The following is a 19,937-nucleotide window of genomic DNA, read 5'->3' on the forward strand; positions in this document are numbered from 1 at the left end:
ATATTATTTTCCTTGGTGCAGCTGAGCCATCATGGACTTGAACCAGAGGCCTCGCCCGTGAAGTAAATCATAGCACCTACACTCCAACCAATTGGGAGAATCAATAAATTCCTTTTCGGGAGCGATTCATTCTTCCAGCTGGCCTAAAATTTCTTCACCGATAGCCCTATTTGGAACTCGGACATAGTTTAGGGTTTCATTTGAACCACAAGGTTAGAGGAGGGGTCATTGAATTTGGAATTTTACACGAGAAACAAAAATCCAGCATTTTATATAGAGAAGTGAATGAAACAAATGGGAGAACAGGATGAATAAAGGGCAAATATTTTGCAACTGTAGCCATAAATTTGACAAGCCAATGACTCCCACGAGCTCAAGTATGCGCAGCAAAATGCAGAGCATGTAGCATCCGTAACCGACAAAATTGACCATCGGATGAAGAAAACAAAAACACGATATCTGAAACTCTTATTCGACAAAATACATAACACTCGTACCAATCAATCTCTGTTGAGGGGGCGCCCGCGGAATCTTTCTCCCTACTTCAATGTTGAAAATACGTGTTCCTTTAGTGCCTTTTGATAAAAACTCGCTACATCAAAACACTCACATAAAATCATAATCATCGAGTGGATCATAGCCCTCAACAGCTATATCATCATCCGCCTTATCAACTATTAGCTGCTTTTTCTTGGCACCTGAAAACAAGGAAAGCAATTAACAAACACCGAGAGAAACCATATCATCAACAAATGTTCGTTCACCTCTCTAACATTAAGTTTTTTAATGTTTATCGATGAAGAGATCATGGTTCGCACTAAAATAATTCTAACAGGGAGTAGTGAACAAGTATTGAGGCTCTACTAAGGAACTTAAGCCTAACACAGATGCAACCCTCGACTACAAGTCTTCAAAATGGGTGAAGTGGTCAATTTTTAACACAGACAATTTTTAACATGAGGTTTTCAGATTGCTTTTAACAGCTGTGGAAAATTTTTGTTCCAAACCCGTGGACAATTTTGATTGGGTGATGTGTGGCATGTGTCTGTTGGGCTTCACAAGCGGACAAACCTGCTCTGAATAACATAAAGGAAGTTGGGGTTCCACCCCAAAGCCAATTGGCAATAGGGGGAGTAATCCAACTTATAAGCCCTCGCAAGGTTCCTTAACTCTCTGATGCAGGATACTTTTCAGACTTAAAACGAATACCACTTGGTAAAGATAAAGGCCATAACTATGTTGCTCTACATAAGCGTCGAAAATAGCACTAACAAAATTCCTCTATTTCTTATTTTCTTTTTTCAGTTGAATATATTTTTTGAGAATAGAATGGGAAAAGAAAGGAATTGATTGGTATGAGACTCAAAGATCCAAAGTGGATTGCATTGTCATACCTTCAACTCTGATTACATAAACCATAGCTATTTGGGCACCTACACCTAAACTGGAAAGCAAAGGGCCTGCTTTGACCAGTAACCTCAACAAGTCTTCTGAACCAAACGTGCAAGGCATTTTTTAACATGTTAGTTTCACTTGGTGATGACACCTACACCTGAAACGGAAAGCACAGGGGCTGCATTGACCAATACCCTAAACAAGTTTTCTGAATCAAACTTGCAAGGCATTTTTAACACATTGCTTTCACTTACAGAAAGCACAGGGGTTGCTTTGACCAATACCATAAACAAGTTTTCTGAATCAGACGCGCAAAGGCATTTTTTTAAACACGTTAGTTTCTCAGTTCCACAATACTAAGAGCTTCCGGCTGATGCTTCTCAACACAAACCCAATATAATTCCTTATTCCTTTTCCTTTCTTCACATATAGGACATTAATTTGGTTTTCAAGTGGATGAAAAATCATAAATAAAACTAAAATGAAGCATGAGACATTCTACTCTTAGCAAAGAATGAAATAAGCAAAGACACGCACCTGTTTTCTTTTTGCCAGCATTTGCTTCCTTCTCTGCTTTTATCTTCTCATTTGCAATTGCCGTAATGGAAGATGCAACTTCTTTCGCATCTGCTCCTTTCAACGAAGTCATTGACAGTCTCATTACTGCCTTGAGTAGACCAATATAATGGAAACTTTTCTGCAAATAAATTTTAAAAAATTATGTACCTGAAATTCTCGACGTTTGTTAAACGGGTAGGAAAAATTAACACACCTCAAATGGACGAAGTTTATGCGAAATAAGTTCTGCATATTCCAGGAAGTCATTTTCGGATTTCGGAATGAAATTGTCAATGTTTTTTTCATTGCCTCCACTGGAAAACAACTCTTTAGTGGACTTATAATCTGCTTCTTCCACCAGCCTGTGGAGTAGAGAAAAGCTTTAGTAAGAACCACTAGCGACCAAAAGCTAACGCATTCAACATGTAATTGTTAGTCAAATGTACCGAACCATGTTCTCAAGGAAAATGATTAACTCTGAATCAACTGGGTCTATCATCCAAAGGATAGGCATAGACAAAAATAAAAAATAAAAACCGAATAAAGGCCAGTCCCCACAGTTGCGCCAATAAACAATATAATTAAAAAAACCCTAAAGTTGTGCTGATTGGGCTGAGAAGCATCATTCAGAATACGGTTACAACAGAACACTAACTATTCACATTATAAACCAAAGTTGAATAAACTATCTGTTTGAGAAATTTTTATCAAGCCATGGTTATTTAATTTTACTTCCAAATTTCAGTATGCAAAACTCGAAGTACTGAAGAGATTACATAGCTGCTACTTCCACCAAAGGATCCCAATAAGTACAATTTTGGGAATAATAGTACCTAAAAAAAAAAATAGAACAAGGGTTTCAGTTAACTGACACAATGAACTACATAGCGAAGATGAAAGTTCCCACAAACTAATTGACTAAGGTACTTATCTTATTGTTTGGTTGGTTAAATTGAATTGGGCTCTTGGAGTAAGTCACCAAAGCATTTTAAAAACTATGAAGTTGAGGTTGGCTTTCAAACTGGATGTTTCTATTGATGATTCATTTTGACTTGTAAAATGTTGTGATCCTTATTTAAATTAACATAAAATTTGGTCCGGCTTCTTAATTGAGGGCAGCACCAAATGCCTGACTAAATTCTTTATAACAGTCAGTACTATAAGACGTAGATCACTACTATCCGACGGAAATTAGTCAGTGCAAAATACCAAATGAGGCCTAAATGTTAACTCTCACCTTTGTTGGCGAAGTTTCTCAGCCACAGGATCCAGTGGCTCTTCCTTTTCTACTTCAACGATCTTTCCTTTCTTTTCTGTAGCTTTTGCAGCAGGTTTTGTTGCAGGTTTCTTAGGTGCCTTCTCAGCAACAGGCTTTGCTGCAGGTTCCTGGCCACCATAAAAATAACAGATTATCAAGATTAATCATTATCATAAAATAAATAATAGATTTTTTCAGTAGAACAAGTGTGAAAACAAAACAGCCATCAATATGGTGCATGCGGTTTGTGGACAAAGCCTCCAAGGTTAATGACTGCAAAACTACTTGCTGTGGTTTGTGGACAAATTGAAAATACACACACAGCAACAACCGTGGCAACCAGATGGAAACCGAACAAAACCAATTCTAACGGATCCCGATTTGTTTGGTTCTGTTACAACGGTTGTATTTTGCTTCATCCAACTTGAACAAACTATCCTGCAGAGGTTTCCTTGGCGACCATAGGGGTAGCACTGCAGGCTGAACTTACCAGTTCGGCTTTAGGGCTCCCACCCCAAAGGCGACACACATAAACAAAAACCCCTTTGTATTGTCTTAACCAGTCACAACTTTTTTTTACCATTTGTATATAACTCATTGGAATACTGAGATTTAAACCCGACCATATAACATGATGATCCAGAACCTATTCATCTAAATGACTACCAGTTAGCAAAATATTGTCATAACAAACCATTTGATATGGCCTAAACTAGTAAATCTCACTTTCAACAGTAAAGCCGAAATCAATCCAATCAATGAAATCAATCAAAGTTGTTGCAAAAAGGAGGTCAAACTTGACAACAATGTGGAACCCTTTTTCTCAAACCTAGTCTCTATTTTACTTTTTTAATTAAGGGCAAGGAAGAGAACTAGCGCTCAATGAACTATTTGTGATATGACTACTATTCTACATAGACAAATGCAGTACAAAGTGACAATATATGGTGTGACCAATCAAAGACATCCCATATAATATTAAAAAGTCGTCTCCTTGGTGTCTTTCACCGTTTATATGCATATATTGCCGCCAGATACAAAATTGGATTTTCACATCAAATGAAAAAACAATGTTGTTCGTGGTCATTTTAAAGATAAATATACATGAAACATTCCCCAGCCAATTAGCTAGTACTCAAGCAAGAACAATCATCCATCAACCTATGACAGGGATTCCGAATGATGAGCCAGGAAAAAAATTGCTTTCAGAAACTCAACAAAATAATAAGATGACAACTGCGTTATTGATCTTACCAGAGGAGCAGGTTCATCTAAATCCTCCCATGACTCCGTAATATCATTTTCATCAACATCTTCGTCATCCCATTTATGCATCGGTTTGTCCTTAGCAAGGAGAGCTGGAACTTTCTCTTCTTCTGAAGCAGAGAAAAAAGCCAGCTTTGTAACCAAAATAACTCCACTTATACTAATTATAGCAAATGAATTGTTATTCAAAGCTTTAGGCAAGAGAGCTTAGGTGGTAAATACTAAACATAACAATTATTAAGAGAATATAACAAGACAAATAAAAATTACCCACAAAAAAAAACCCCGCAAACACATCTCACAAATTTTTACAGGAATACTTAAGATGGAATTAAAGCAAGCAGTATTACCCCAGTCCTCCATCTAATTTGGCGATTCTTGTATCAAATTACCGATTTTTCGACGAAACAAAGAATTAATCCTGCATATCAAGACACACCAACATCCATCATCAGACAAAAAAAAAAAAATTGGTAAATTAAAAACAAAAAGTGAGCTGAAACCGTTGTTGGGATTTTGCAGAAACCGTCAATATTTTTTTTTTTGGGTTAGGAAGAGAAAACCCAGAAACAAAATTAGGGTTTCGATAAAATCGATCTAGAAAATTGGGGGACTTACCTTAGCAATGGAAGACGCGCGATTGATCGATCAGGTGGTGAGAAGAGTCTGCGGCTCTTTCTCTGAAACCCTAATTCTCCCAGTATTCTTCCTTCTCGGCTGGCTGTCACTGTGCCCAACTCGACCACAACTTAGCAGAGGCCGTCTTTCCACCTTCCTTTATATTGTTATCTTTTTGGCTTTTTACTCAAAATGGTACTTCGGATTTGTATAACACATAACTTTAATTCATGAAAATTAAAATTAATATAAGTGGTTTGAAACTGTTCATCATCTATTATGTTGATCATTTTATTAAAAAATTCCGTTAAGCTGATAGTATAACATATAACTTTGGTCCATGAGATTTGCAAAACACATCATTTTGGTCCATGAGATTTGCATAACATATAACCTTAGTCTCTAAAATTTAACGGAGTTTGAATAATCAAAATAATGAATGATGAACAATTTCTTAATCATTTTTATTTATTTTAAATTTCAATGACTAAAATTATTTATTATGAAAATCCCAAAAATCAACTTGACTAAAAACAACCTTTTATTTTTATTTTTATGGTAACTTGGGTTATTTTCCCCAAAGATCAACTTGGCTAAAAACACCTTTTTTTTTTCTTTTTTTTTATGCGTTGATGGCTCACGTGTTAACTTGGGTCATAATCACTTTTATTGATTTAAAATTTCAATGACCAAAATTATTTGTTATGAAAATTTCAAAAATCATCTTGACTAAAAACATCTTTCTTGGATGATTTTTTTTTTTTTTTTTTTTTTTTTACGTTGATGGCTCACGTGTTCGTAACTTGGGTTATTTTCCGTTTGGGTTTTAGGGTGGGCTCTGAGGAGAAATGAGGCGTTGAAAACCCCAAAAGGTAATTTGCCGGTTTTGCCATTTGAACTTGTATGGAGTTAATAATATTTTTTTTTCTTTTTTTTTTTTATGAATCTTAATTTTAACCGATTATTTCTTAACTTTTATAAGTAGTTAATTTTTCTCTAAATTTTAATTTTAACCGATTACTCCATATTAATTTTATGAATAGCCAATTTTTTTTCCAGAGTTAAATTTTAAATTTTTCATTTTTTTTGCCTCATACATTTGTCATGTCTAGTTATCAAAATGAATGAAAATTTGGATAAATTTTTGTAAAATCTAGCATGGAAATTGGCTACTTATAAAGTTCAGAGAAGTATTTAGCTAAAATTAAACTCTAAGGTGAAAATTGGTTAATTATAAATATTCAGGATAATCAGCTACATTGACCAAAACCTCAAAAGGGTATAGTGCCAATTTAGTCTGTGAACTATTACCTTAGTAAAAATTAGGTCCCTACATTATTTTTTCGGTAAAATAAGTTCCTAAATTCATTAAAAATATAATTTCATCCCTACTATTATATTCAAAGCTATTTTATCCAATTTTTTGTCAATTTAAGTCACTTGACACACTTTATAATATAACACCGTCATTTTCTCGCACCCTTAACATTTCATATAAGTTACGATCTAAGGTCTAATTTTGCGCTCTAAAGTAATCCTGGCCGTAAGATGCGAGACGACAAAGATGCAGCACTTCTGCCGAAACGACAGGCCGTTCAGCAGTAGCAGTAGCAGTAGCACGGTGAATCACAGAACAACGGCATCCGAGGCCTTCTTATCCAAGGCTGCAAGGCCCTCCGTTTTCCTTTAACCAAAAAACCCAAATGGTGGCCTCTGCAATTTCCGCCATGAATTCCACCATGGCTTTCAGTTTCTCCCAAAACCCGTTCAACAACTTCCGGAACCTCTGCAAACCACAATGGAGGAGGCCTATCTCACTCACACCCACCCACCTTTCCTTCCCAACTCCGACCAAAACTCGGCGCCCTTTACAGACTTCCACTCTCGTCTCCTCCTCCTCCTCCGTCCCCGCCGCCGTCGAGGACTACGAGGTGCTCTCTCCCTTCCTGTGCTTCTCTTCTCTGTCACTGCCTGTGTGGGTTGGATTTTGTTTTGCCTAATTCGAATTTAATGCAGTTTGTTGATGCTTCTTCTGAGGTGGAGCTGAGATTACAACTCGGGGGCCGAAATTTCGAAAGCTCGAGAGATATATTTGTGGATGCAGACGGCACCTCATTGACAATAAAAGTACAGCATTCTGGGTCTCTTATCACACTTGTGGAAACTAATCGTCTCTTTGATAAAATAAAGCCTTCTGAAACAATATGGTTTGTGAAACTAAAAGCAATGTTAAATTTTTAGGCTTGTTTTTAGCTATGACACATGTACTCTTCACCAAATCTCGCTGCTTTACCCCTTAAACTGTATATGTTGTTTCACTTTACCCCTGTAGACTCTTATACTGTCACACTTAGTCACCTGCACTCTTCTGTATGTCTCACTTTAACCTTTTCCATCAAATAAGTTAAAAGACTCGTTAATTTTGTTGACATGGTATAGGCAATCTAGTCCTTTCAACTAAGTTGGTTGTTTGGCATATAACATGTCCTATTGGTGGAACCCATGGATAAACAGATGTGGGTTAAACTCCAATTAGGTTGTGATTTCTCCATATTAATTGCAAAGCTTTAACCCACCAACATAATTGAAAAGCCTAAATTGTCCATGCCACATCAACAAAACAAACAGTTATTTTATCTCATTTGACAGAAGAGGGTAAAGTGATATATTTAGGACGAGTGCTGGGGTTTAAGTGAGACAGTGTAGAGTGTAAGGGGTAAAGTGAGACACAGAGAAAGAGTGCAAGTAGTAAAGTGAGATAGTATGGAGTGTAGGAGATAAAGTGAGGTTTGGTGAAGAGTACAATTGTCATAGCTAAAAATAAGCCAAATTTATATACACTGTAGTCTTTCGGGTCATGTTTAGATGGGTTGTTCTTGTTACGGGCAGGTATATCGATGATGATCAGCTAGTCGTAAACTTGAAAAAGCACGATCCTGAATTGAAATGGCCTGATATTATGGAGTCCTGGGAGTCTCTGACAGCGGGATCCATGCAACTTTTGAAAGGAGCATCAATTTACATTGTTGGGGATTCAACTGAAATCAACCAAAAGGTGGCTCAAGAACTTGCAGTTGGTCTCGGGTATTTCCTTACTACCATTTTGTAGTTGCTTGTTCATTACGATTAACTAGCTGCTAGTAATGAAAGATAGCTATTTATAAAGGGCACTGAGATTCAGTTGCATGGTTTGACAGCTCTGCCTATGTCTCAAATGCTTTTAAATTTTCAGTGTTTTAATTTTCCGAGTCTTCCTACATTCAGTCGTTATCTTTGGTTGATATGGTTGTAGATATACACCACTCAGTACGAAGGAGTTTATGGAATCATTTGCGAAGCAGACCATTGAATCATGTGAGTACTTCACTCGAACCTTGTAATTGTCCATTGAGTTTGAGCCTCAACTTGCTATGCCTTCTTCCCTTGATCTATAATGTCAGGATGTGCACATTATTGAAACTTGAACTCATTATGATCAATGTCACTATCAACATACTCATCTTTCTTTTTGGAGTGTGCACTAAGTGAATCGATGAAGTTTTAGATTATAGAATTAACTTAGATGGAAATGTGAAACAACGCTATATTGAATGATGACGGAGTGGGCTGACCAAGCATTAACATAGCACAAAATATTTGAAAACTTATACTATTATGATTTAAAATTTTTGTGGTGGGGCCATGCAGCTCTGATGGTTGAGGGCCTTCAACCACCTTACTCCCCCTCACCCCCAAAAAAAGTGCCGACCAAATTTGTTTCCTTATTCCCAAAAGTAAATGATTAATCCTTTTTCTGCTTTATGATTGTTTTCCTTTCCATACTTAAAAATTGACTGTGTGTGTAAGTTAAAATAAAATAATGGATTATGACTGAATCACTTTTAGTGTTTGTTTGCGATATTCTCTAAGTTTTTCATACGTGTTTTTCACATTTGATCGTACTTCTTTCATTTATTTGTGAATCGCTGATTTCCTTACCTAAAAAATCTTCTTAAAAGCCGATCTAGTTGCTATTAGTTACCCTATATTCATAATTTTATCAATTCCAGGGTTGCTTGCTGAAGGATCTGACTCTGTAGCAGAAGCAGAAAGTGCTGTATTACAAAGTTTAAGTAGGTACTATATGTCAATGATTTTTTATTTTGTGTTTTCTTTTGGGGATATGATGGGGGCAGGAGGGTGTTGAAAAGATTGAGTATCTTTTAATGGGCGTTGTTGGTGGTCTTACAGTCATGTTCGGGCAGTAGTTGCAACATTAGGAGGGCAGCACGGAGCAGCAGGAAGGGCTGATAAATGGCGTCATCTTTATGCGGGTTTCACTGTCTGGGTGTCCCAAACTGAAGCTACAGGTAACTTGTCTTTGATCCTTTCTTTCATTACTTTTCTTTGGACTAGATACTCATCTACGATCAGTGTCTATCATGCTTCATACAATTGGTTATAGGTTGTTCTCTAGTATCATTAGGAACCTCTGTAGGCTGATTAGAATTGTTAATAAAGTTGATAGATATTGTTTATTTACCATTGTTCCCAATAGATTCTTACAACCGGAAAATAAAATAAAAAGTATGTGCTGCTGGAACTGAAAACCAAAGCACAAGTGATTGTAACTGATAAAACAAAATTCACAGTTCAACAGAATGTGGATCAACAACTATTTCATATGTAAGCCTTCCCATTGACATGCGAGACTACATAAAATTGGGAGGTTATCGTTGCTTGAATTTGAAGTCAGGATCTGCTATATTATGGTAATAAGTTTTGCAGTTTGCCATTTTTGAAAGAAGTTCAAGTCATGGTTGAGCACAATTGAAGCACCTTTTTGTTGCAGAATTCACTGCAAGTCTTTGGATCTTTATATTTTTATCATTTTGATTTAGATTTAGAAATCTTTCTATCTCGTTGCAAGTTATTTATGTTTACTTGATAATTGTAGTAGCTTGGATCTATGTCATAGGGTTTTTAATCAAGATTGCAGATTGATTGTTAGTCAGGATGTGTGAGCCTAAACTATAGAATTGAATAAGTATTACATTCTAATGTTTAAAATTTAAATTTTTTGGTTGGGTAAAAAATGGTCCTGGGGCAACTCATTACTTCGTCCCTCATGTATTCATAAAGTATAAACCAATGACGTGATTGGGGTGGGGGTGGGGTTGGGGTTTGTTTGTTTTTGTAGGGTTGGGGGTGTGGGGGTCATGGCTGGGGAACAAAGATATGGGGTGAGGTGGGGGTCGGTGGTGACTGGAGGGGATTGGGAGAGGCTGGGTCCATTCAGATAGTTGTAGAAACAGCCACTACTGATCTGATACTGATGTATGAGAAACCTTGGCCTGGGTGTATCAGGATGAGGTTACATATTCATACATGTAGCCACTTCACTATAAATAAGCATTCATTCTCTCCCATGGATAGCTCTAGCCGTTGGTACCATGAAACAATCTTTAACAAGGAATGATAAGATGCTGCAATGAATTTAGGTGCCTATGGATCACACGGGCATTCTGAATGTTGTGAGTGTATAATATGCATCTTTTTTTTTTTTTTTTTTTTTTTTTTTCGTACAAGAAGACCATAGTGTATGTTAGCTCTTCTTATGTCAAATCCTCTTATGCTACCATGTCCATAACCAATCCATCCAGTTATATAGTTTCTGCAAGCTAGTGTTTCTGATTTACTTTGCATTTCTCTAGGACTATTTGATACATTTCCAACTGTTCATAGAGCTGGGTATTCAAGATAGTCATTATTGTGTTTAATTTCTTTTTAACATCCTGTAGCAACGTAATATATGAGAAGTAATTGATTCTGTTTTAGAGTTCTACATATGACATTTGGAGGATGAGCCCTGCCCCCACCATGTAGGTCTGCGTGTTCTAGATTGTAAACTAGTGATGTATTATCATTGGTCATATCTGCATCGTTAGTCCATATCTTCTGAAATCATTATTTTGTGATTATACTTAATTTGCATGTTTCTTCTCTATGCAGATGAAGATTCAGCAAAGGAAGAGGCTAGGAGTCATATTAAAGATGGCAGACTAGCTTACTCAAACGCCGATGTTGTTGTCAAACTACAAGGTTGGGATGCAGTTCATGCTAAAAGTGTGGCTCAGGGATGCTTGAGTGCCCTTAAACAATTAATTCTATCGGACAAGAAACTTCCAAGTAAGTGTGTAATAATGTTTATACTTGTGACTTTAATCTTGTTGTAGATGGCATAGCGAGTGATCCTTCCTCTTCTATTGTTCTGCTTCTTTTCAGATGGTTGGTATATGGTAAAAGTCGATTAAATCGTAAGACTTGGAAAGTAAACACTCCAACTTGAAGCAGTTTACGCAATTGCTGCTAACAAATGCTAAGACTAGTGTTAATTGAACGAAACCAAAAAACCATTGTCATGCTTCATTTCCTCAACGAGAAAACAAACCACAGTTAAATCTATCCCTCTTGTACAACATCTTGAACGGAGATGCTAATGTAACAGAATAACAGTAGCTTGGCACCTCGACCCCTTATGGTAAATAAATTCCGAGACATGGAAAGTACATACTTCAACTTGAACCACCAATTTCTGTTCTAACAAAACCTATTGTTTTGAAGAGCGTGTAACATTGTAGTCTGTAGTAGCGCTGCATCATTTATGTTGACGACCATATAAAAGATTGTGAAAACTCGAAAAGTTGGCTACTTTGAGAGTTGGTATTGCTTACTTTTGCGTTTGAAACAATGCTAAAGAATGTAGAGGTATAATGCCTGTTACTTACAAGCCCTTTGTTCGTGGTTGCTTTTGAAGGTAAGAAGAGCCTCTACATAAGGTTGGGATGCCGAGGTGACTGGCCAAACATCAAGCCTCCTGGATGGGATCCGTCAGCTGGAGATGATGTTTCTCTCAATGGATTGTAACAATAATTGCTGCACTGCATGTAAGATTGGAAGGCAATTCGGCTCCAACCTAGTCCAACACCATGCCAAATAGTCGGCTTGCAAGCAGAGGAACCTCCATCCAGGTCACTTCTGAGATGTCAAACTCGAACCTTTGTAATCAAAGTAAATGATGGTTTTGACAAAATCGTCACTGGAGTTGGCCAAGGTTCGCAGATATCCAATGTCGGTTCTGCTATTTTAAGCACGCAACATGCTAAATTCCCTCTTTCAAAACTGTTGCATGTTCTTAATATTAGTCCATCAGTTTGTTCAAGATAACAATTTGGTGAACATAAGTGGAAGCAGCGGTGAATTTGCCGAAGGCCTCTACTAGAACCCTACTGGTATGACGTGTCCTTGTCGTATCACAACGTCGTTATCAATAGAATGAATTACATGTATTTCAATTTATATAATCAAGTTATCATTCAACTATTAATCTCGTATCCTATTATGATAAGACTCTTCATAATATTCACTACTGAAAGGCGCCTAAATGGAAGGAGTTGTAACAGGTATAATCAATGCAAATGTGACAAACAAGTACATCAAGGGACACTGTCTATCATTTTGCCTTCACCAACTTCTGTGCAAGATTACTAATTCCTTTCAATCTAGAAAATTCACTATGTAAACGCATGTTAAAAATATAAATTTTAAGTTCATCTTCAAGAAGTGTGAGATCTTTAGATTAAAAGTCTCCTTATTCCATGTGCCTTACCTAGTATATAGTACAAGGGTCAAATAAAATTTTAAAAGGGAGATTTTAAACCAATTGAGGTCAGCAGTAGCCAATGCCCCCACTTCAGCTTCATTACTAGTCCCACGCAACATATTTAACAGTTTATTTTTACTAAAAGACAAAAACATAGATTAAATTTTGAGTTTTAAAAACATTAAGTGACGATTTTATAATTCTAAAAAATAAACTGAAATTGAAATTAAATTTTAGAGGCGTAGTTAAAAATATGAAATTTTAACGAAAAGCTTATAATACTGTTTATTTTAACGAAAAACTACATTTTAACATTAAAAAATCAATTTTAGTACTATTTACTTTACTACTTATTTTATCGTTACTGTTAAAATTCAAAATTTTCAAATCCGGCCATTAATTTTCCTTTAAAAATAAGCGTTTTTTCATCCTCGGCTCCAAAACTTTGGCTACTCACATCACAGCAACAGGAAGTCGGGAAGCAGCTATAAGCCTGCGCTTGTATTTCATGTTTGGAAAACGGAAGACGAACTTGTAATTTACAGCATACGTCCCTCCTCTGCGCTTCTCTTTCACTGACGCCCACTCTCTAGGAGCTTCAGAACCAGGTATATGTCCCTCCTCTGCACTTCTCACTTCTTTGATTTCTAAGGGCCACAATACTTTTTTGTTTCTTTGATTTTTACCTCTTAATTTTCTTAATATTTTGTTTTCCCCCAATCATTTGATTGTCTAATGGGTATCTGCTACTAGCTGGTATTGTAATAATGTTCTGAAATTAAGCGATGAACCCTAAAAACCTAAACCCTAAACCCTAAACCTCAAACGATATCAATAACAATTGCGGATTAGGATTGAGTTGTACTTTGCAATCTGACATGACCTCATGTTTTAGTTGCTAGCTTTCGAATTTTGAGCAATGGGGAAGCAGGATGGTAACTTGTGGGACGATTCCGCTCTTATCCATGCTTTTGACGATGCCATGTCCAGCTACAAGGTTTCACCTCTCTCTCTCTCTCTCTCTCTCTTTTACACGCGCTCGCAATGTCATTTCTGTATTTACTTAAATTTGGCTAAATGTGTAAGGCTTCGGTATTTTGAGCAGATCACTTTAGCTTCAACTGCAGATTGTTTTCATTTTTTTGACTTTTGCTTTCTTCATTATTATTTGACACCGCTCAATTTGATACTGATATGTTGTTAAAGACCTCAAAATGGAGAATCATGGTCTAGCTTTTGGTTTTCTTCTCTTCTTCTTTTTTTGTGTCCTGACATTATATATCACCTTTTATGTAATTTCCAGAAAATTCATAGCAAGAAAACCAATGAGGGTTCAACCAAGGAAGAAAAGGTTGAGATCAGCACAGGAGAACCAGTCATTACTAAGGTTGATGAACATGACGAGGCTAAGAGGTGAGTTTATGACCTGGCAAAGCCTCTCTTTGATGAATTTTATAGTTTTGATTGTTATTGAAAGAAGAAGAATAATGGCTTTATAAAGTGGTGTACTTATTCTTAGACTAATGAACTCTTACCTGTTTTTTCGTATTTGATAAGCTGAGTATTTCTCCTGTATCTTTCATCTGCTCCCTTTATCTTCCCTTATAGTTTGTTTATCAAAAACAATAAGAATAAGTATTGTAGTTTTACTGATTATAGTTTTGAACCTTTTCTTTTAGATTTTGACTTTTCTTTTTTCTTTTTTTCCTGTCGAGAGGATTGAGTTGTTGAATTCAGATAATAACTATGAAAGATTGTGCATGGAAGTTGGTATCATAATCAAATGATAGTGCTGTTGGAACTTCGAATCTGGCAGTTCTGTTGAATTCAGAGATATTGGGGTTTACGGGTTGTAGTCTGATTTGGTTTGTGCTACTTTTCTATTTGCCCTACGAATCCAAATTTGATCAACTTTGGGCCTAAATATACATTTTATTAAACGACTACTATGAAATAACAGCAACTTTACAGTAAAGTGGACAATTAACCCACCATGAGTAGAAGAGAAAACAACATTTATTCAACAAACTACACCTAACTTAAGAAACTAGAATTAAACATGCTTACAACTTATGAGTATGGAATAATGAATAAAAAAGTAAAATCTACGTAACCAACATTGCAGTACTCCTAGACTAAAGTTTGCAGCACCTCTGTTCACCTCTATCTTCCTTGTTCAAGTCCATCCCAAGGCCTAATTTCACCATTTCTTCAAAAATATTTGCAGTGTTTAAATTTTCAAGAATGCCATAGCAGTCACTTCTCTTTTTATGCATACAAATTTATGTTATATTTTCTGATTTCCGGTCAAGGAAAGTTATTGGCAATCTTTATAATGTGTTTCATTTTGATGTTTTGGTTTTTGTATACATGTAAACTTAACTCAAAAGAGCTGTTTATATTCTTGCATTTGTTTTGGGGGTTATCTCACATGTAATTTAATCAATATGGTGCATAAAAAAAAGAGGTCAAAATTAACAGAAGATGTTAGAAGTCAACTAATTATCACTCCTAGAATATCATGCAAAGAACTAACTAAGCATGAAAAACTATAGTTAATTCATAAGACGAAGGTCATTAGCAATGTATGGCTCAACTTACCTGATAATAATTTCTAGCATGGTACGAAAACCATAAATTTGTATCTGATAGTAGTTAACTAAGCAGGTGATGCAGTAACTGTTCAATTTATTTTCTTTGAATATATACAAATAAGTTTTCTACCATCTCTTGTGCTTTAAGAAGACAAGGGGATGCAGATGGCCATAGCAGTGATACATCAAAGACTACTGCAGAACTTGGAGAGACCACTAATCATTCAGAAGTGAAAGAAAATGATCGTGTAGATTTGCATGTACCAGAGCCCTATTTACAAGCTGCACAGGATGTGCAAAATGACTATTCATGTTCACAAGTTACAGAAGATTATAACCAGTTACTCAATCAGTATTATGAGGTTGAGGAGAAAAGACAGAAGCTTCTAGTTCAGCTTCAACAATTCGGTGGTTGGAACTACCAATATTCTGGTGAAGGTTCTGGTTCCGTCGTACAAGGCTATACTGATTTTGGCTCTCAGCAGAATGCTGTCCCTACATGCCATCTTTCTAATCCAGCTGTTGTCTGTTCATGTTGTCCATACCTGTCTCAGTGCTTGATGACTCCATGCACTTCAGTTCCTTCTAGTTTACAGGGGGGATCATGTGCCGGTAAAACTTGTACTGATGCTTGTTTACAAACAAGCTTTGGGAGATCATTTTCTCTTGAAGATGATAGAATGGTCAAGACAGCAATGGGGACTGCAGAAAGAGCATTATCATCAATGAAAACGAGAATTTCTGGTGATTCTGACATAAGTGAAGGTAAGCATGGCTTCGTAATAGATATATCTTCTGGAACATGGGTCATCTAAAGAAGTCGCCATGAAAGAAATAGTCTAATAGAATTTTCATTCGTTAATACAAGTGACGTAATAATTTTTTATTTACTTGGTTGCCTTGATTATAATCAACTATTTTGAAGGCCAGAGGCCCAACATTAAAACCTAATATTAGTTTCTAGTCTTAGTGTAGATATTTATCTGTTCTTTATGGGTTACAATGCTGTTTTTCTTGTCTTTCTTAAATTAAAGAATGGAAATTTTTTATTTTTGAACCATTTGAAGAATGTGAGAAACCAACATGTGTTTTTTCTGTTTGTTCTTCTTCTTCTTTCGTCTGTTTTGTCTGTTCTCTCTGTGTGCTTCTGTGAATCAATTTTATGTTGTTGACATTGATGTTACATTTTAAACACACGCAGAGACACACAAAACGTGAATATGCTTCTACAATATGGATATACCATATTTGAGTTCTGTACGTTATCGAAGTTTTATTGTTGAATGATTTTGCTAGGACAGTTGATTATGCATTAAACGGGTTCAGTTTTACTAATTGGCCGTGGCTTTAGAATTTGATTTTAATCTTACCATTGTCGACTCGTACAAAAGATCTATGAGTTCACAATCACTACACAATGAACCTTTGTTAAACTGAAGTATGTTATTTCATGTCCCGATGGCTGTATATTCATGTCCTTTTTTGACAAGTGGAAGGTTATCATATCTGATTTTACTTCTTTACATATGGTACAGATAAAAGGGATGAGAATAGGGAAGGGGAAGTGGCCGAAAGTACTAGCTCAGAGACAGATCTTACCGCTGTATTAAATGCATGGTATTCTGCAGGTTTCTATACTGGCAAGTATGTTATCACTTCCCTGCTTAAAATGATTTAAGTTCAAATTAGTTTTGCATCTTCATATGATGGATGGTTCTTCACTTTCCGCATTGTAATACTTTGTTGCCAACGTCTTATTATGTATGATTTGGTTACCAAACATATTGCTTTACGTGATTTCTATAGCATCTTTGACGTGATATTTTGGACTTTATCACGTTTCTATTTCTATCATGCATGAATTTCAGTGGGAACTGAGAACGGAACTTGGAAATATTGAATTTTATCTGGACTAGTGTTTACTACCGTTTTTGCATCTAACAGAGAGTTATGTTCACTGGACATATGCATATTGCCAGGAATGTTATGTTGCTCTTGAACTGCAATACCACTGTCAATCTTTCCTGCTTATAAATCACCTATGTATGCATTTGATTGTTGAGTGTCTTACGAAAGCCCTGCTAAGTAACTGAGTTTTCTGATGAATGTAGGTATCTCATGGAGCAATCAGTTGCAAAGAAGCGCCATGGTTAACATCCTCGCACAACATCGAGAACAAGTAAACTAGTTCTTGTTTTCTACAGGACCTGGAGTTAAATTCGACGTATGTTCTACTATAATCATAAACAAAAATAGTTTGCGTAGAAGTGTATTCTACGTACAACATGGATCTTTAATCGTTAATTGTATCATCGTTTTGACGAAAAACCGTATTAACGGGACATTTGGAAATTGAGGCTTGTCTTCCATTCCGTTCCCTAACCGCTGCGGTGCTCTGCTTCAATCATAAAGAGTGTCAAGCAATTCCAAAATGTACATGGTAGTGTCGTAGTGAAAGCACTAATGTTTACCCTCGGATGAGGAAATTAAAGAGTGTCAATCAATTCCAAAATCATCAAATTTTATTTTTTATACGTTTGTGAATATTATTGTTTGACTAACTTAAAAGTACAATGAAATTTATTGTGTACCCAGAGTCATTAATTCATAATGAAGGGGTTGTTTAAAAATACGCAAGTGGTGCTGGTGGTGGCGGCTTCGGGGTGGTGGGCCGGTGGTGGCGACAACACGGGTGTGAGTGGCAATGAGGGCATGAAAATGTTGTGGTGGTAAAGATGGTGGTGGAATTGTTGCGGCGATGGTGATCAAGTTCATGGGAAGATTTTGAGGAACTTTAATGAAAAGCTTTCGGTACTGTTCATTTTTACACTAAAAAATTAATCATGGTATTATTCACTTTACCTTTTATTTTGTCCTTATCATTAAAACTCAAAATTTTCAAATCTTTTTCATCAATTTTCCTAACATTTTGGTGATGGTATTGCGGTTGGTAGTGGGAGTGGTAGCTGTAGCAGTAACCGTGATGGTAACAGTGATGGTGGTGACTAGAAAGGTTTAAAAATGTGTACCCAAAGTATGTGTATGAATTCAAACAAATTTATGCATGTCAACTTATAAATTCGAACTTTCGTCCAAATTTCAAGTATAGTTTTCTCGTCCAACAGAGAGTCAGTGAAATTTATAAAAGAAAAGGTTTAGTAAAATAATAGTTTTTTTCTTCTAAGTAGTAGCCAATACTAGATTATTCGATCGACCTAGACAATGTTCTTTTCTTGTTTTTTTATTTTGGTAAAAATGTTCTTTTCTTGTTTGATACAAGTGATTACGGAAGACAAATGAAAAGTGGATTTGATATTCAAATGCAAGAGCCGAATAGTATTCTTAACAAACTGAGCTACAGTATCAACAATATCTAAAACTTGTAAATCAGATTAAAGTTTTTGGTGATTCTTTTTATGCAATGAGTTGGTTTACCTAGCAATTCAACCAACTTATCCAAAATCTTTCACATTTTGGTATTAAATAGTTTTGGTTGAGGGTTGAGGGAAGAGAGATTTGTTCCTTCTGATCAGTGATTAGAATTTAGAGAGAGAGAGAGAGAGAGAGAGAGGAGTCCCCGCCTTGATAGCCGGGCAGACAACGACGGGACTGCCATGAATGCGCAGGACTAGAAGAAGGTAAGGTCGCCATCAGCTCTCTCTCATTCTCTCTCTCTCTCTCCTCCCTGCCCGATCTGCCCGATCTGCCCGTAACATGTGAGAGGACGAAGCTGCAGCATTCTGCCAAAACGACAGGCCGTTCAGCAGGAGCAACAGGAGAGTGAGAGGGTCAATCATAAAACAATAGATTGCTAAATGATTTTTTTGCCTCGACATCCGCGCCCCTCTGCACTCTGATTGGCTCGTAATCATGCACGGATAACCCGTGACACGTCACGTCCTTGGGGGCACGTGTGAAGGATTTCCAAAAGCATTTGTGGTCGTTTATAATTTTGTGCTTTTTGTTGTCCGTCTAAATAAATAGAAAAAGGTGGAAGAAAAATAAAATAATATTCTGCCGACCAGAAAAAAGAATGATACCTTCTTATTGGCTCCCGCGGGAATTTCGGCCTACACTTGTGTTGCAAACTTGCAAGGGTTTTGGGGTCCTCTCTCTCTTTTGATAGTTTCTTCTCATTTTCCTTTTTCTTGATTATTTTGTTTTTGTCTCAATTTGATTTGTAATATCCATACATGTGACAATCTACTTCTACCATCAGTTCTTATCCTAAACCCTATACACTCGCTCACAAAAAATGAATTTCAGTTGAGGGATCTAGAACGCACATGTAGGGCCATCACCATATTGAAATTTAACGATCAAACGGTTTATCTTTTTAGGTATTTCTTTAAAGAGTTTTTTCTACAAAAAAAATACCCAAATCAGAAACCTTATGACAGTTAGTTAAAAAGTGGTTATTCAAGTGTTTCTTTAAAGCACTGTATCAGTCTATATTCTTTACCAAAATTTGATGTTTTAATGATTTTGAATTTGTCTAATTTATCATAAGATGATCTATGAATAATGAACTAAAATTTTGATAGTTTAGATCGTAGAAAATAGTTGAGTGAGTCTCACAAGTTGTCCCTGAAGGATCCTTCAATAG

At 36.3% G+C, this 19,937-nt stretch overlaps 3 protein-coding genes across 4 annotated transcripts; 2 read left to right on the forward strand and 1 right to left on the reverse strand.

Annotated features, from left to right (window-relative positions):
• Positions 1-249: 249 nt before the first annotated feature.
• Positions 250-5,253, reverse strand: LOC137711194 (uncharacterized). The gene is made up of 7 exons (XM_068450402.2): positions 5,096-5,253; positions 4,828-4,898; positions 4,466-4,587; positions 3,191-3,339; positions 2,168-2,315; positions 1,933-2,092; positions 250-698 (listed from the first exon to the last, which is right to left on the reverse strand). The coding sequence occupies exons 2-7, from the start codon at positions 4,838-4,840 to the stop codon at positions 607-609; spliced, it is 684 nt and encodes a 227-aa protein (XP_068306503.1). The 5' UTR covers positions 4,841-4,898; positions 5,096-5,253; the 3' UTR covers positions 250-606.
• Positions 5,254-6,733: 1,480 nt separating this feature from the next.
• SKL2 (shikimate kinase like 2) lies at positions 6,734-12,461 on the forward strand. The gene is made up of 8 exons (XM_068450354.2): positions 6,734-7,026; positions 7,112-7,302; positions 7,985-8,179; positions 8,388-8,449; positions 9,145-9,211; positions 9,326-9,444; positions 11,087-11,263; positions 11,892-12,461. Exons 1-8 carry the CDS (start codon positions 6,799-6,801, stop codon positions 11,999-12,001), a joined length of 1,149 nt encoding a protein of 382 aa, XP_068306455.1. The 5' UTR covers positions 6,734-6,798; the 3' UTR covers positions 12,002-12,461.
• A 730-nt stretch (positions 12,462-13,191) lies between these two features.
• Positions 13,192-17,875, forward strand: LOC137711177 (uncharacterized). 2 transcript variants are annotated; one of them, XM_068450386.2, is made up of 6 exons: positions 13,192-13,345; positions 13,633-13,734; positions 14,041-14,150; positions 15,483-16,096; positions 16,867-16,975; positions 17,443-17,875. In XM_068450386.2, the coding sequence occupies exons 2-6, from the start codon at positions 13,657-13,659 to the stop codon at positions 17,483-17,485; spliced, it is 954 nt and encodes a 317-aa protein (XP_068306487.2). In that variant the 5' UTR covers positions 13,192-13,345; positions 13,633-13,656; the 3' UTR covers positions 17,486-17,875. The 2 variants fall into 2 exon arrangements, with proteins under 2 accessions (XP_068306487.2, XP_088552153.1); XM_088696027.1 differs by having other exon boundaries at positions 13,205-13,345; positions 15,480-16,096.
• The last annotated feature ends 2,062 nt before the right edge of the window (positions 17,876-19,937 follow it).

This window comes from Pyrus communis, chromosome 6, assembly GCF_041283825.1.
Source record: "Pyrus communis isolate YQ-2024b chromosome 6, ASM4128382v1, whole genome shotgun sequence".
In the NCBI taxonomy this organism is placed as follows: Eukaryota; Viridiplantae; Streptophyta; class Magnoliopsida; order Rosales; family Rosaceae; genus Pyrus; species Pyrus communis.